A 17,664-nucleotide genomic window follows, 5' to 3' on the forward strand; every position below is an offset into this window, starting at 1 on the left:
CAGTCAACAGTCAACCCTTTGGAAAATGCATGGAAATCATGATATCTCTATCTTGGGAGCGATTCTGGCGACCACCACTTTAGAGAATCCGGGAGTGGATCCTTTGTAGTACTGTTTTTTCCTACACTTGAGAAAGAAAATTTAATTTTAAGCTTTTTAAAAGTTTATAAAAGTAATATCAATTGTTATCTTGATATCATGAAAATTTTGATTGGTATTAGAGATCAAGTTTAGTACTTACTATGTTCGGAAGACTCTGCTGGAATTTCCTTGAGTCTGGTCCACTATAAAAAGCCTTGTCATACCGAAATCTGAAATCTTGGGCTTCATCTCCCCATCTAGCAAAATATTGCTGGCTTTAAGATCTCGATGAATAATCCTATGTCGAGAATCTTTATGAAGATATAGAAGCCCCCGAGCAATTCCTTTCTATGATTTTATAACGCATTTCCCATTTCAAATATGCACATTTTGTTGGATCTACAATTCAAGTAAAGAATATTTTATGAAAAATCAAGGTATTTAGCAATAATCTCTCTCTCAATCTCTGTCTCACACACACACAATTAAAAAATACATGGAGTAGTAGAGACAAATCAAATAGAATGTGATCCAAGCTTGTGTTGGGCACAAACTCGTAGATCAATAACTTCTCTTCTCCTTTGATGCAAAAACCTAAGAGCCTAACAAGATTCTGGTGGTGAAGATTGGCCATCAAGAAAACCTCATTCTTAAATTGTTCTTCACCTTGTCCAGAGTTTCTAGAGAGCCTCTTCATAGCTATTTCTTCTCCATTGGATAGCCTACCCTGAAAACATATTACAACAATATGAATGAAATACAATATAAAGAACATGTGAATTCATGTAAAACTGTGTATGTCCTTCAAGAACTTCAAGAACTTCTAAGATCTTAGACATTTGAGGTGCATGTATAATTATAGTTTGAGTTAACAATATGACTAGCCAGGTGGCATACTCAAATGACTCCATAATGTGACAAGTTAGAGAATTGTAGATCTGTATGCCTCGGGATACATGGTTACCTTGACATACACTTTTTTATGGGAAAGTGCAATCGTGTATCTTGAGGCATACAGATCTATCATTCCCGAACTTGTCTACTTCAAAGAGTCATTTGAGTATGCCACCTTGCGATCCATATTATCAGGACTCTTATTGTTTTTTTGCATGATAAATTTTTAAATAGTCAATTACCTTGTAAACAACACCAAATCCACCTTGACCAAGCTTATCAGCATAAGAGAAATTGTTTGTAGCAACTTCTATTGTTTCAAAGCCAAATTGAAAAGAGTCCACACTTGTAATTACCTCCACATATTTTCGAAATGTGATACAAATATTAGTAAAGACTTCACAAACAACAACAAATCTATGATTTTTTGGGGGTTCATTACTAAAAAGGGGATTATGCAATATTTTCTTTTAGATATTTTATACTTTGAATATTTCTATTTTTGGATGGATAGACACGTTTTAGAAACTTTGATTTTATAAATAAAGATCTCTACAATTGTAAAAATTGTTGTGTATGTGAACACCCTTGTGAAACTCACTTAGTAATTTGATCAAACACCTGTTGGGTATTTAACAAAATACCTGTTGGGTATTTAACAAAACACCTTATATGCTACACCTTTCAAGACCTTATTTGATAATGACAATAAAGGGTAATTCAATTAATAGTAGCAAATACAAAAAAGATTAACAATCATACAAAGAAAAGAGTAAGAACACAATACTTACAACATGAGATTTTACATTCACTTAAAACTTATGTCCACAGAGGTATGAGCATTGGAGCTTGATTTCACTATAAAGAAAATGGGGCAAATAGATGCAAGAACTCCCTTTATCACTTAGATTCACCTTCTTCTAGATCTCAATCTTCCCAAACCTCTCAACCTCTCCTCTCTTAGGGTTTTTTTTTCTTTCTCTACTCTTTTCTAGAAAAGACTTAAACTTGGAATTAGAATTCTTACAACAAAAGAACAAAACCCTTTTTATAAGTACCACATAAGTAGGTCACTTACATAAGTTACAAGTCTAACCCAAATTACCTTAGACCGACCTAACTATGCACACACTTAGACGGAGCATAATTGATTTTTGAGCTATATTTCAACAAAAATCACATAAAAAAGATTTTCTTATTCTAAGGTTTGACATGGAAAAGAAGAGGGTTGCAACTTGGCCAGGCTGAACTTAACCTGGGCTCAACCCGATTGATGGGCGAGCCTGGGTTGAGTTCTATGAAAAATGAGTTGAGCCTGTATAAGGATTTTAGGGCTTGGGTTGGGATAAAAATCTTGAGTGTTTTTCAAGTACTATTCTCCTTTGATTTTTAAGTGAAGAAGATTGGTTCTGACTCGTTGATGTAGACACATTTTAAATCTTTGTGCGTTTCATGAGTTTTTTGTTCTCTTTATTTCTTCATATTTTTAAAGGTTCTAGATTTTTTGTCTTTAAAGTATTTTATTGAGGTTGAAATAATATTTTATTGAGGAAAGTAAATTAAAGAATGTGGATGAGTAAATACAATGAAAAATGGATTTGTTTATTGAATTATACAAGTTAGAGGACAAAAGAAATTTAACGAGTTCAATAAAATAATTGACTAACGTTTTAAGGTTGAAAAAATCAAAATAAAGAACTGGAAGAGGGTCGAGTAGAATTTTAAGAAGTTGAAGGTGTTAGTAGAAATTTGTGGAGGCAAGACTTGTAGTGTGAGTGCGCGGCTGTACTTGTGTAGTGCTGGATACCATCACCAAAATTATTAAGTTTAGAAAAAGGTCAGGATGGGGATATTAAGGTCATTCGTTATTAGTATTTCCTAAGAGACTATGGTCAAGGAGATATCATCCTTTTAAAAACATAAAAATGGGTTTTCAAAAGCCTGTTACCTAGAGAAAACAAAAGAGGATGAATGACATAGAGAAGAAATTATATTTTAACTTGATGATTTTAGAGTTTTATCTGTAAAAATATTTAATTGGTTGTGAATTCTTTTTCCTTTTGTTTTAATTAAAAGAAGGGAAAAAAAAAACTTAGAACCTATTGGGTTTCATACCTCACTTTGCTTAAAATTTCATATTTGGATGGAAGATTTGTTGTAGCTATCGACAAGCACAAGGTCAGAGAAATAGCATGCTAATGGTTGATCAAAGAGTCAGTTTTGTGATTATATTATGTAGGTATAAATTGTATATATGTAATGTGGATGTATGATGTGTAATTGACGGATGTGATGTAATTGTGGATGATTGAATATATGAATTGTACGTTGTGTAGACTTATTTTCAAATTTTTTCAAAAGTTCTATTTTTAGAGGAAGTGATGTCCAAAAAGCTATTTGAGGAATTTTTCGTTATGATAGATTGATTTTAAGTTTCCTCACATGCCCTGGGTTCTAGATCGCAAGCCAGCATCATGGATACTGGAATTCGGGAGTGCAATCAAGCACATGTGGATGTTTGTTCAAGAAATTGTTTTTCACAATAACCTATTTAATTTGTCCCAAGATACTGTTTGGTAGAAAATTATTCACACACTTAGTGGCTAGTGGCTACTTTGATGATCAACTTATTTAGGTTTCTAAAGATTTTTGACACATAAATAGTCACATTCACTTAGATTAATGTTGTCATACTAGATTAGATGATGGAAATATAGTTACTTACCATCATCAACTTTTTCCTCTGCCCTTCTCTTTCACGAACAATAGCATACAAGAATGGTGGAGAGAAATACTATCGGAATGATTGAAAGAGGAACTGTAACCGCAATAATTGGGAATGGATTTTCCTTTGCTGAGAAAATAACATCAATTTTTTCAGTAAGTAACTCACATTGATGAGGATGAAATTTTGAAACCAAGCTGTTGGCAAACTTCATACAACAGTGCTAGCTAATCCAACCACAGCTGCAATGACCTAATTAATAAAGATATGAACATGACTTTCCTAATCCCAATAATGATTAACTTTGCGATCCGGGTTTTGTGCTAATTGAAGGGCTCATTTTAAACATTTGAAAATTTATAAAGAAATATATTTATTTTCGATTTTTAGAAAAATATGTTAAATACAAGTATCCTTGTCTTGTACATTGAGTCACTCGAAATGCTATCAAGTCCAATTGACTCGTCTAGAATCTTGATGTGACTCAGCGAGTTCTAAAATTAAAATTAAATCATCTTTCCAGAGGGGTAATTTTTAATTTCTAATTATGTTCACATTAAACTGATGCAAAGAGCCAAAATCAAATTAAAATAAATGAAGGCATGGCATCTATCCTCCAAACCAAAAAAAACAAAAAAACAAAAAGGTTGTATCCATGAGTAGAAAGATTAGGCCTATACTTACAATTCATTTTAGTCCTATTTGATAATGATGATGGTGGTGGTGGTGGTGGAGAAGCAAGTGGAGACGTGGGAGGTGGTTGTGATGCATAGAAAGGAGATACATCGTACCTCAAATAACAATCAGGAATGAGACCCACAGCAACTCTCAAGCATCTATTGCAATCAAATCCAGATAAATCTGGGGTGCATTGCACTAGCCCATATACTTCTTGAAAGTTCATAACGTTTATATCGTTAGTTGCAATTATTTAGCAGTGGAAGATCCATCAGCAGCTTTTGTTACTAGCCCATCCATCAACTCGTTCAGTTTTGTATCAAATTGATCTGGGGTTGAGACATTATTCCTATTCCATATATTGGCCGCTGGGTCACTCTGCATAATAGAGAAGATGGATCGATTGGAGTACCTTAACAAACAATCATCATACCATAGAGTTCGCTTTGTCTGGGTTGGACAAAGTTGGATGACATCTTCGCTTGCCTTCTCCACACAATTCTTGCAGCCTTCATTGGTAACGTTGCCTCTACAAAGGTAGAGGCCATATGCTTCATCGGGAGGATTTTGGCCGATGGTGGCATTGTAAAATTTGTTAGTGGTGGCATTTGAAGATAAAGAAGAGGTTGACATTAACATGAAATAGGCTATTGCTAGTATTAACACCTTCACAGAAGTGGTATAATTGAGCAAGGATAAGGTCACAACGCATGAAGATTACACAAATAAAGAAGAGAAATTGAAAGAAAGCAATTGCTTGTTTTTGATCGGTTTGGACTCGCCAGGGATCAATGTCGACGTCTTAGTAATATTTGGATTGATGAAGATGAATAATGGGCTTGCGATTCTACTTATAACAAAAAAAAAAAAGAATACTCAAAGTGTAGAGTAATCGATCTCGCGACTCAACTTGAGTTGTCGAACCACGAATAGTCATCAGCAAACTCGAGAAGAGAATCTAGATCGATTACTCAAGAAAGAGCACCACTATAAGAATAAAGTCGCCAATCTCGCAGCTCAACTTGAGTCATCAAGCCACAAAGATACAGAGGCTCCAAGCAAGATTTATAATGTAAAAATCCAAAAAATGCAAGCATAGTCTGAAAGGGCATAGTGAAAATCCGAAAGGGTGCTACGAGTAAAAGAATCAGATTATGACAAGATCAAAGCCACCGGCACGATAAAAATCCTAAAAAAGGACGTCGATGTGCAAAAACGTGGAAACTGGGTTTGGTGAAAATCGTAATTGGCACCAGGGGAAAAAATGTTAAAAATAAAAAAAAGATTAACTCTTGGCCCACATGAGTATAAATTGTGAATGGTAAAAATTTCTCGAAATCCCAAGTCCCACACTCAATAGATATTCACTCAGTACTGAGGCATTGAGGATGACTCTAAAAAGAGCCAAAGAGCTACTGACATTAATATCCTCAATAGTTGGTAAAAGCACATAAATCATTGAAGTAACAAAGATTTTTCAAAAATGTTCATATTCTGCATCTTTAATATTTATTCGACAAAGAAAAATCACAAAAATTCAAACGTTTTCAAAACTACTATTTTGACCAATGATGAAAAATCTAGGATTGATTCAAACTTCATGTTTTCAAAGCAATAGATACACCTAAGGCCAAGTAAGTAAAAAATCTATTTTCTTTTCATTTCAAAAGTTTCACATTACAAAAAGAAAATATAAAATATATGGTTCCAATCACACGTCTCGATCAAATCTCTCTTCCAAGACATGAATTTATGCAGCTTACCCCATCATCACCACCTCAGCATCTGAAGCATCACGACTCACCAGGTAAGACGTAAATGTATCACAACAAGGATCCTGAGCAAACATCTCCTGAGATCACTCTTCGGGCCTATTGAGGCAGATAAACCATTGATCATCGAGCTTGTGATTTCAGCAATGGAAGAGCTGATCCAAATGGCTCAACTTGGGGAACCCTTATGGATGTGTGGCCTTGACGATACTTATGAGATTCTAAATGAAGAAGAGTAAATGGGAATTTTTCTTAGGGGAATTGGGCTAAAACCTTTTGGATTGAAAACAGAAGCTTCACAAGAAAGTGTCATTGTAATCATGAATCATATTAACCTTGTTGAGATCCTTATGGATATGAATCAGTGGTCCACTGTGTTTTCTAGCATTGTTTCAAAAGTAATGACTCTCGAGGTCTTATCAACAGGCGTAGCAGAAAACTACAATGGAACCCTTCAAGTGATGACAGCAGAATTTCAAGTCCCTTCATCTCTTGTTCCAACCCGAAAGAGTTTCTTTGTAAGGTATTGTAAACAACACTCCAAGGGAATTTGGGTGGTTGTCGATATGTCCTTGGACCATTTACGTCCTAACCTGATATTGAGATGTCGAAGAAAGCCATATAGCTGTGTAATCCAAGAAATGCCAAATGGATACTCCAAGGTTGTATGGATTGAACATGTTGAAGTAGATGACAAAATAGTTCACACTATATATAAATCACTAGTTAACTCTGACATTAGATTTGGAACAAAGCGATGGGTTGCTACCTTAGATCGACAATGCGAACGCCTTGCAAGTGTTATGTCTAGTAATATGCCAGTTAGAGATATTGGTGTGATAACGAATCAAGAAGGGCGAAAGAGTATGTTGAAGCTAGTTGAGAGAATAGTGATGAGTTTTTGTTCTGCTGTGAGTGCTTCTACCGCTCACACATGGACCACATTATCAGGAAGTGGAGCTGAAGATATGAGGGTCATGACCAGAAAGAGCATAGACGACCCAGGGCGACCTCCTGGTATTGTGCTAAGTGTAGCTACTTCTTTCTGGCTTCCTGTTCCACCAAAGAGAGTCTTTGATTTTCTCCGGAATGAGAATTCTCGTGATGAGTGGGATATCCTTTCTAATGGTGGTGTTGTTCAAGAAATGATACATATTGCTAATGGCCAAGATCCTGATAACTCTGTATCTCTAGTGTGAGTAAATGCTCCAAATTCCAACCAGAACAACATATTGATATTGCAAGAGAGTAGCACCGATACAACAAGCTCTTTCGTAGTTTATGCTCTTGTTAATATTGTTGCAATGAATGTGATTCTAAATGGGGCCGACTCAGACTATGTAGCCCTCCTACCTTTAAATCTTGGTTGATCCAACTCCAACAACAAAATTCTCTCTTGGATTTGTGGCAACTGTTAATAATTTTATTGCTTGCACCGTTGAAAGGATCAAATGTGTCATTACAAGGGACAATGCATGAATTGAAAGGGTTAACTTATGGTAGAAATAGAGTAAGATCAACAAAAGAAGGCAATGAAGAATGGATTTTAGGTGGAAAAAGAAAGAAAGTAAAGAAATCAAGAACGCACCAAACATCATCATTGCCTTGTGATTTTTTTTGAGAAAAGACGACTTGGGGAGCATTTCACTACCTTGCAAAGGTATTGGTTCGGGTATTAACTTCCAAATATGTTTTTTTTTTTTTTTTTTTTAAATTCAAAAGAACTTCAAAAATCTTTCGAGTTGCACTCAACTCCGATTTGTCAAAACACGACCAAAGAAATAGTCGGATTTCAAAACTCATCAAATTTTCATCAAATCCAAGATCTCACATGAGCTCTGCGCCATCGAGATTAAGGAATTAATAAGGCAAAACTCTGTTAGACCCCGTGCTTGAGTTGCCATTTTCCATAAAATTCATCAATTCAATCGGTAATCCGAGGTTGTGTTTTTACAAAGTTTTTCCGACCCGTACAAATAGGGGTTTAATCTATTCTTTGTAGTTCTTTGTAAGCAATTCCTGCAAAGAAAGACAGTTGTAGACACCACAATTTGAACGGGCCCCCACTCAAAAGGGCCCTAAAACAACAATCTTTTAATAAAATTGGCCAACGAGCCTCAAAAGCCCAAATCACTAAAATAGGACATTTTGATCGAATCGAGGCTCCTGAGACTTCCTAGTGGTCTAGTGGGCCTATCAAAAAAATTTGGCGCACCTCCACCTTCATCGCTCCACTCCCAAATTCAAAAATACCTGATTTTCAATAAACTCCGCCAATGGGCCTAAAAAGCCCGACTTGCCAACACGTGACATTTTGACCAATCCAATATTTTCAAAAATCTCAAAAAATGAATAAAATTAAAAAAAATGAGACTTGGGACACCTATCATTTCCTCTATCCTCATCGCTCCATCTCCGAAACCAAAAATACCCCAAGCCCATCTACGGTCCACCAACCTTCAACTCTCTAAAATCAATCTCTTACCTTACCCCTTAATCTAAATCGAACTCCACATAACCTAAATCCCAAAATATCTCCAACATACCCAACCCTACCCAATCTCAAAATATTTACAATCTTCCTAAAAACCTAAGCCCAATACCCTTAAGCCCAAATCTATATCTAATTTATATGCAAATCACAACCCTAACCCATAAACCACTACCCATATCAGCCAATCACCCTTTTTTTCATAAAAAGTGACACATGTCATCATTTCATCTCACCTCTCTCATCAAACCACCAACTCCTATCACCTTTCTCTAAAAAAATTAATTACCTCATTACTTTTTCTCTAAAAAATCACATCAATCTACACCTCCCCTTAACCTATTATCATCACTCCCTACTAACCAACCATCACCTTCCCCTAATCTACTATCTCTACAACTTAAACCTATACCCCTCCTCTCAAATCAAACACTCATTCTCTCCCATTAATTAAATCTAAATCCCTAACCTCCACATATCTTGCCACATGTCACCATCTCCCTCACCTTCCCAACCACCCTCTTACACCATCCATTCTCTTAAACCAAACACTATTCAATCACAACCACCCTCTTAAACACCCATCATCTCACCTCACCAAACACTCCACCCAAATGGGTTGGATAGGATCCAAACCATTTGGGTCAAAAATCACCCATTTACCTTAATTACACAACTACCCTCATCCTAACTCTAAATTTCATACCCCCACATTCAAAACTCATGCCAGTCTCTACTCTCCCAACATTTCACCCTATCTTACCCTTAAAAATAACTCCCAAACTCTATAAAATTCCCTCATTCTCAACTCTCACTACCTAATAAAATTTTGAAAAAAGTTCCATCTAAAAAATTTTCTACTCTTAACTCACATCATTACTCTCAACCCTTAATACTCAACTCTCAATTTTTTCTCAACTCTCAATTCTCTCAAACAAATTAAGAAAAGTCAAAGAAGGTTAAAAAGAAGAAGGTGGGTTTTGGAGAAAGATCACCCCCATTTTCTCTTCCCCACTTCCCTCTTCTACTTCTCCCATTCTCTACACTTACACATACACACTACAAATGGTTTGAATCAGAAAAGGGTCCCCTTTGTCAATAAGGGTGCCCTCAACGATTTGAACCAATATCCAAGTCCCTCATCTTTGAGGGTACATGTCGAATTTTTCCAACTTTTTTTTTATTTTTTAAAATGGACTGAGTTCGAGGTTACCACCAACGGTGAATGGAGTAGAGTGCCTAACACCTTCTTTACTCCATAAAATGGATCCCCTTACCTTGAATCAAAAGTTGGACCAAATGAGTCATATCCGTACGAGAGTCATCAAATGTCAAAAAACATGATTTTTCAAAAATATGCAATTCGAGTGACTATTCACACCCATTTCAAATATGAATGGTGGCGACTCCAAACTCCCCCCTTCAAAGTGGTTGATATATTCAAAATTGAATAAATCTCGTGTCCACAGTATGAATAGTCACCTGATGTACATTTTAAAAAAAATGTCATTTTTGGCGTTTAGTGACTCTTGTACAGATAAGATATCGATCAAACTTAGTCAGGGTAAGCGACTCGATTAGAAAAAAGGGAAGGTGTTAAGCACTCCTTTCTTTCCATCAAATGGTGGTAACTTCAAAATAACTCGATCATTTTGGATGAAAACGCAAATAAAATAAAAGTGCCACATGTTAACGACTTGTACCTTAAATAGAGATTTACTATCGACTTAGCTTATAAGGATCATCTTATTGAAGGAGATGATCTTTATATGGACCTAGCCTTAGAAACAATATGTGTTTTTTAAAAGTGTCGACTATGGTTATGAGTCACTTCTCATGAGTTGAGAAGGACCTGAATACCGATTGCCTCAAAACGATTAGAAAGATTTAAAATCGATTTTATTTTGAAAATGGTTATAACCCCTATACTTTCAATCGAACTGAAGTTCGAACTACTAGAGATAGGGGAGGGGGAGCATCACAACTCAAGTTTTTCTAAAATAAAAATTAAAGCTATGAAGAGGATAGTAGAAGAGGGATATGAAGAGGGAAGAGAAAGAGAGAAGGGGGGATATGTGTTCCTTTGACCTACCTTGAAACCTTAATGTTTTCTTTCTTTCCTTCCTTCTTCTTCCACTTTCTTGTATCCTTAGTAGGATTATAAAAGTGGAAATCTTTTAGATTAGGTGAAGTGAGGAGAGTCATTGAGAAAATTTATTTATTTTTATCTTAGACTTAGTATCCATTTTGGAAGGTAAGATGGGGTATTAATGATTGGAGGGAAGGGGTGTGGGGATGGCTTGTGAGAATGGGTTGAGGGTGAATAAAGGGAGGTGTGGGTTGTGATGTGAGTTAGTGGTTGTTTTAAAGAAAAGTAATGGATTATGTTTATGACATGGAATGTGAACGGTATGGGTTATGATGTGGATTGGTAGTTGTGTTAGAGAAAGGTGGGGGGTTAGGTTGAGTATAATGATTTTTTGGGAGGTGAGTTGTGGTGTGGACAAGTGTCCATTTGTTGATCAAAAATTGATTGGTTGATATGGATAATGGTTTGTAGATTATGAAAGTGGAATTGAATTGGTTTAGGATTTGGTGTGTTAGGCTTGGGTTTTTAGAAATATTTTAGTTTATTTAGGATTGGTTAGGGCTTATTTTGCTTAGGGTGGGGTGTTTTAGGATTTAAGTAATATGGCATTAGGTCTAGGTTAGGTTGGACAAGGTGAAGAATGATTGAGGGTTTATGGGCCTTAAGTGGACTTGGGTTATTTTCAATTCCGATGGTAAAGCGATGAAAGATAGGGAAGGTGGTAGGTATGCCAAGTCTTTATTGTGGGTCCCTTAGACTTTTAGGAGTCTTAAGATCTCTCAAATCGATAAAAACGTCATGTTTCGACGATTTGGACTTTTTAGGCCCATTGACAAATTTTATTAGAAAATTTGATATTTTTTTGTCCTTTCGAGAGGGGACCGTTCAAATTGGAGTGTCTACAACTACTTTTTTCATCTATATATTTTTCCAAGGATCAATTTTAGGATTAATTATCATTAGAAAAACATATATATCCATAACGTATTAGGGTATATCATTACATAGCTGGAATTAAAGCCATCTCCATTAGTACAAAAACTTGAAATTAACAATTCCCCTCTTATGAAATAGCTTTAATCTACAAACTCACCTTTTCTTCTTTGATCTACCTTCTAAGGATTGATTACTTTCTTGGTGGAATTTAGATCCTCAAAGACCTTTCTATCCTATCGATTTAAAGTGCAAAACTGTTTAAGAGCTTGAAAATGCTCTTTATTTTTCTAATTGAAAATATACACCTTATAGAGGAGCCGATACATAACTTTTATACATAGGAGTAGGGCGTCTAGATCCTTTCTATATTAGAATCCAACCCATCAAAGGAGTATAGTTCTTTCCTAGATAGAGGTTTTCCAAATCAATGGAAAGTCTCAACTAACCTTCCCTAATCGATTTACTTCTTTAATAAGAAAACCCAACAATCAGCTACCCAACAGACCAATTGATCCAACAACCTGTGATAATGGAAGTTTTTACCAATCATGGCGTCAGCAATATTTGTATTATTTAAATTTACTTTTATACTCTTTTGCAAAGGCATTTATTTGTTGTTGTAAAATGGATATAAAAGTAGACTTAAGTAAATCTAAGTACAACTAGTACTCCTATTTGTAACATGTCGATTGATTTATTGATTTTGTGCACATGAAAAGAGTAAAAATTAATTTTCTTTTGAGTTGATTCAATGATTTCCATGCACATGAGAACTTAATTTTTTTTACTACATGAGTTGACTCGCCAATTTTTATTTACACTAGAATTGACTTGTAGATCAATTTGTCAAAATTTTCCACGTAGAGCTTGTTATGTCGTTCATAAAATATTTGTTTATTTTTTTAACGTACATTCGATCTGGACTCCCCTCTCGAGTCTTTCAACGACTAATAAGACTTGAGATCCAGATCAAGTTACAAGATCATTGGTGGAAGTAGTCAACATTTTTAATAATCAAAGTCATTATAATATCTGTGTCTATGTGGAATAATCAAAATCATAATTTCTTAGTCGTTTGGTCATATATATTTTTATTTTTAAATTAATTGTGACTTAAATATACCCTTTTGTTCAATATTTGAGTTGCCGTTCTATGTTTCCAGATTGATTGCATATATATCCCTTAGCCTTGGTGTTCTGGTGCTTTTAAAAGGTGTTTGTTTTCTTTTGTTTTAAATTTAACTCTAAGTCTAAGTCTTTTCTAAAGAAAAGAATAGAGAAAAAAGAAACTTGAAAAAAGAGAGGTTGAGATGTTTGGGAAGATTGAGATCTAGAAGAAGGTGAAGATAAGTGATAAAGGTGACTCTTTATATTGATTTGCTCCATTTTCTTTATAGTGAAATCGAGCTCTAACACTCATACCTCCATAGATCAAGCTAAAAAAAAATATTATCTTTATATATTTTTCTTTCGAATCTGAATTTTCCATGATATCTAAAAGACTATTGTGTTGGATTGCTAATGTGGCAATCCATGTGGCCCAATAACTCTTGTGTAATTTGAAATATTATTAAGTTAATAGGGAAAATGTTTTTCTTTTTCAAATCAGCCTCTTTTTCTAGGTTTTATTTATATATATATATAGAAATCTTAAGGGTGGAATCCCTAAATCATTAATTTCTTAAAAGAATAACAAAAATCTTCTTAAATTAAGTCAAAAATCATTTTCGTTAGCATAAAGTAAAGTACATTAATTTATTTTAAGAGTTTGACCTAAAGTAATGTTTTCAACATTTTTCATGGACAGCAAACAGAAACTTAAACATTAACTTTTCTAATGGTTAGTGGATTTTTGTTTGTTATTTTATATTCAAATTATCAATTTTTTTTATTAATTTATTATATTTTAGTTTTCTGAGTTCTCTTTTATTTTTATTTTCAGATTATATATATGAAAATTATTTAATAAATAGAAAACGGTCGGACCAAATTAGACCCCAGTTCAACCAAGTAAGAAAAATTTCGGTTGGATCATTGGTTCGATTTTTAAAACAAATTGGTGGAGAGTCTTCTAAAATTATTTAAAAGGAACAGGGTATTTTAGAGAAATAATTATGACAATGTTGTATTAGCTCATGATGTAACCAACATAAAATCAAGAAAAATGTGAAGGATGAAATCTAACTTCTAAAAACTTAAAATCTATCATTAGCTCATTGTCAATCAAACAATGTTAACTTTTGTGGAGGAACGAAACCAACCTTCAACCATTAATTACTGACCACTAACCTCGCTTTCATAACAAAATAAAAATGTCTAGTTTGATAGAGCTATTTGCATGAAAGAAATTCAAGATTAGTTGTACAAAAATTTCCTTAAATTAAAGGAAAATAAACTCTATGTCCCATGCTGATGATATATACTTGGACCTCTCTCTTTTGACTTATAAACAAAATAAGTAATATAACAATAATAATAATTTAACTAGTGACACGTAGATGGTATATTATAAGAGTATTACATGGGATGAATCATTCCAAATTTAGAATGTAATCTATTTTAATCATCATCATGGTTTAAATCATTTAGTTATTCAAATCTAATCTTAAATAATACGGTATATCACAATACATCTTATTATATTATATCTTATGCAATACTCTAATATATATAAAGTCTACGCATAAAGATGACACAAAGAAAGAAGAGAAATTGAAGAAAACCATCACTCAATTTTGGTCAGTTTGGATTGGCATGAGATTAATGTTTTAGTAATACTTGGAGGGTAGCGTTCAATGGCAAACATTTTAGCCAACACTTTTTGTCCTACATGGGTTAGAAGTTTTGGAATGGGCTGATTTTTGGTGATGATGATCACTACGGTGAGGAGATCATCATCACCAAAAATCAGCCCATTCCAAAATTTCTAACCCTATTAAAAGTGGTTTACAAAAAATGGACAGTTCACAAATTTTCAACTTGTAAACATGGGGCTAGAAGTTTTGGAATGAGCTGATTTTTGGTGAGGATGATCTCCTCACCGTAGAGATCATCCTCACCAAAAATCAGCTCATTCCAAAACTTCTAACCCATGTAGGACAAAAAGTGTTGGCTAAAATGTTGGCCAAAATGTTTGGTGCTGAATGGGACCCATACTTGGATTGATGACGATGAATTATGAGCTTGTCATTCTATTAATAAGACTTGGAAGTAGTCAACATTTTTAATAAACAAAGTCATAATATCTGTGTCCATGTGGAATATTAAAGATTCATTAGTTAGAAAGGTCAGAGAGATTGGCGTGAGTGACAAGTTATTTGGTCCTTAGCGTTGAGGCAACGCTGCATGTGACCAACACGCCAACCATGGATTAAATATGCTAAAAGTCTGACGTCCTACACTTGAAATGTCTTCTGGTACACTTAATGGGACTCCAGTTCCACCAATTAAGAAAATTTTCGATTGGATCATCGGTTTGATTTTCAAAACATTGTGTTGGAGTGCCTTCTAAAATTATTTAGAATGAACAAGGTATTTTAGAGAAATAATTATGACAATGTTGCATTAGCTCAAGATGTAACCAACATAAAATCAAGAAAAAAGTGAAGGATCAAATCTAACTTCTAAAAAATTAAAATCTATCATTAGTACATTGTCAATCAACTTAACTTTTGCCGAGGAACAAAACCAACCTTCAACCATTAATTATTGACCACTAACCTCGCTTTCATAACAAAATAAAAATGTCTAGTTTGATACGAGCTATTTGCATGAAAGAAATTCAAGATTAGTTGCACAAAAATTTCATTAAATTAAAGGAAAATAAACTCTTTGTCTTATGCTGATGATTTATACTTGGGCCATCTCTCTTTTGACCTATAAACAAAATAAGTAATATAATAATAATAATAATAATAATTTAACTAGTGACACATAGAAGATATATTATTAGAGTATTACATAGGATGAATCATGTCAAATTTAGAATGTAATCTATCTTAATCACCATCATGGTCTAAATCAATTGTTTAGGTATTCAAATCTAATCCTAGTTGATACTGTATACCACAATATATCTTATTACATTACATCCTATACAATACTCTAATATATATAAAGTCTACGCATGAAGATGACACAAAAAAAGAAGAGAAATTGAAGGAAAACCATTGCTTGATGTTGGTCAGTTTGGATTGGCATGAGATTAATGTTTTAATAATATTTGGATTGATGAAGATGAATTATAGGCTTGTGATTCTATTAATAAGACTTGAAAGTAGTCAACATTTTTAATAAATAAAGTCATAATATCTGTGTCCATGTGGAATATTAAAGATTCATTAGAAAGATAGAAAGATAAGAGAGATTGGCGTGAGTGACAAGTTATTTGGTCCTTAGCGTCTGAGTCATGTTGGTGACCAGTCAAGAGTTTGAGGCAACGCTGCACGCGACTAACCCGCAAACCATGGATTAAATATGCCAAAAGGTTGACGTCCTTGACTTGAAATGTCTTCTGGTACACTTAATGGGACCTGCTAACCCTAGAAGGTATCTTTCGGTCGACCTTAACATAGCAGTCAACTTTATTTGTAACTTTTACTATTAAATTTGATATTTATTATAGGGGAAATTATAAAAAAAAATTAAAAATAATAAATATTTATTAAAAAAATCTTAAATTTAACGAAATTCATTTTGGGAACTAGTTTGACCCTTTTAAAGGACTGAAATTTTCTCTCTCCTATTAATTTCAAATTAAATCTGAATATTTTAAAAATCATTATTAACTTTAAATATTAAATATAAAATAAAAAATTCTAATTTAATATTTTAAAAATCATTATTAATTTTTTATTTTTATTTAATATTTAAAATTAATAACGATTTTTAAAATATTCGAATTTAATTTGAAATTATTAATATTTTAATAAAATTAATAATGATTTTTATTAAAATATTATTTAATATTTAAAATTAATAACGATTTTTAAAATATTAGAATTTAATTTCAAATTAATAGGAGAGAGAAAATTTCAACCCTTTAAAGGGCTGAAATTTTCTCTCTCCTATTTTTAATAATTTTAAAAATTATTTTTTTAATTATTAATTATTTTTTAAATGATGCGGAGGAGAGGGAAATTATTCAGCCCTTTAAGGGCCAAACTAGGTTCCTAAAACAAATTTCATTAAATTTAGGATTTTTTTTATAAATATTTTTTATTTTTTTAATAATTTCCCCTTTATTATAAATCATTGAATAGATTATGTTTGGATGTTGTAGGCATCAAAATTTCCAAGGACCCTATAGCTTTTCAAATTATAAAGAAGAACATAAAAATCAAAATTGTGCTTACATAAATTTGGGTCATTGACTGGGGTAGGTCTATTATAGTTTGGGCTTTCACGAATAAAGTCCATGATCAAAATAAAGTTAAGTGATCCGCATTAAGTATTGAACCCATACACCCAAATACAAATGGGTTAGTCCATGGTTAAATCCAAAACCCACTATAACGAGTTGGATCAATAACCAAATACCAATTAAATTAATTATGTAAAATCTGATTAAGTTGGAGTCATATTTGAAAATATCTTCTTACCTTATATCTATAAATACCAAAGCCTTTCTAATTTGAAAGGGGAAGTGAATCATTTTCTCTTAGAAGACAGAAGTTCTCAAGTCCTTTTCTCGAGACGAAGTAAAACTCTTCAAGAGAGATTTTGATTTTGATTCAAGAGAAGATCAAACTTAAAAATCCTTCTTCAGAAGTCAAGAAATCATTTTCAGACAATAAAGCGTGAAGTCCAAAAAAAGAAAATCTACATAAACCTCTACATAATATAAAGCTCAAAATCCCTTATTCAGAAGTTAAGAAATTCTTCTCAGCAGATAAAACACAAAGTCTGGAGAGAAGAAAATCTACAAAAGTCTTTACAAAAAATCAAACACAAACAAAACTACTGTCAAAATAATCTTCTTAGCTGATCACGCGTGAAA

The 17,664-nt window shown here is 33.4% G+C and overlaps 1 protein-coding gene and 2 pseudogenes across 1 annotated transcript; 1 reads left to right on the forward strand and 2 right to left on the reverse strand.

Annotated features, from left to right (window-relative positions):
* Positions 1-5: 5 nt before the first annotated feature.
* Positions 6-3,706, reverse strand: LOC147390285 (cysteine-rich receptor-like protein kinase 11). The gene is made up of 5 exons (XM_086457785.1): positions 3,701-3,706; positions 1,218-1,331; positions 748-808; positions 242-480; positions 6-126 (listed from the first exon to the last, which is right to left on the reverse strand). The coding sequence occupies exons 1-4, from the start codon at positions 3,704-3,706 to the stop codon at positions 395-397; spliced, it is 267 nt and encodes an 88-aa protein (XP_086313911.1). The 3' UTR covers positions 6-126; positions 242-394.
* A 25-nt stretch (positions 3,707-3,731) lies between these two features.
* On the reverse strand, positions 3,732-5,011 carry LOC147390286 (cysteine-rich repeat secretory protein 1-like; annotated as a pseudogene).
* Positions 5,012-5,766: 755 nt separating this feature from the next.
* On the forward strand, positions 5,767-7,629 carry LOC147390287 (homeobox-leucine zipper protein MERISTEM L1 pseudogene; annotated as a pseudogene).
* The last annotated feature ends 10,035 nt before the right edge of the window (positions 7,630-17,664 follow it).

This window comes from Akebia trifoliata, chromosome 11 (genome assembly GCF_017979445.1).
Source record: "Akebia trifoliata isolate Shusen 1 chromosome 11, ASM1797944v1, whole genome shotgun sequence".
NCBI classification, from domain to species: Eukaryota; Viridiplantae; Streptophyta; class Magnoliopsida; order Ranunculales; family Lardizabalaceae; genus Akebia; species Akebia trifoliata.

Bases quoted from the DNA above. Each gene is read 5' to 3' on its own strand.
- LOC147390285 (XM_086457785.1), bottom strand. The intron at 809-1,217 runs GTAATTGACTAT...ATATGTTTTCAG, and splicing joins GATTTGGTGTTGTTTACAAG to GGTAGGCTATCCAATGGAGA. The intron at 481-747 runs GTGAAGAACAAT...CTTGAATTGTAG, and splicing joins CTCTAGAAACTCTGGACAAG to ATCCAACAAAATGTGCATAT.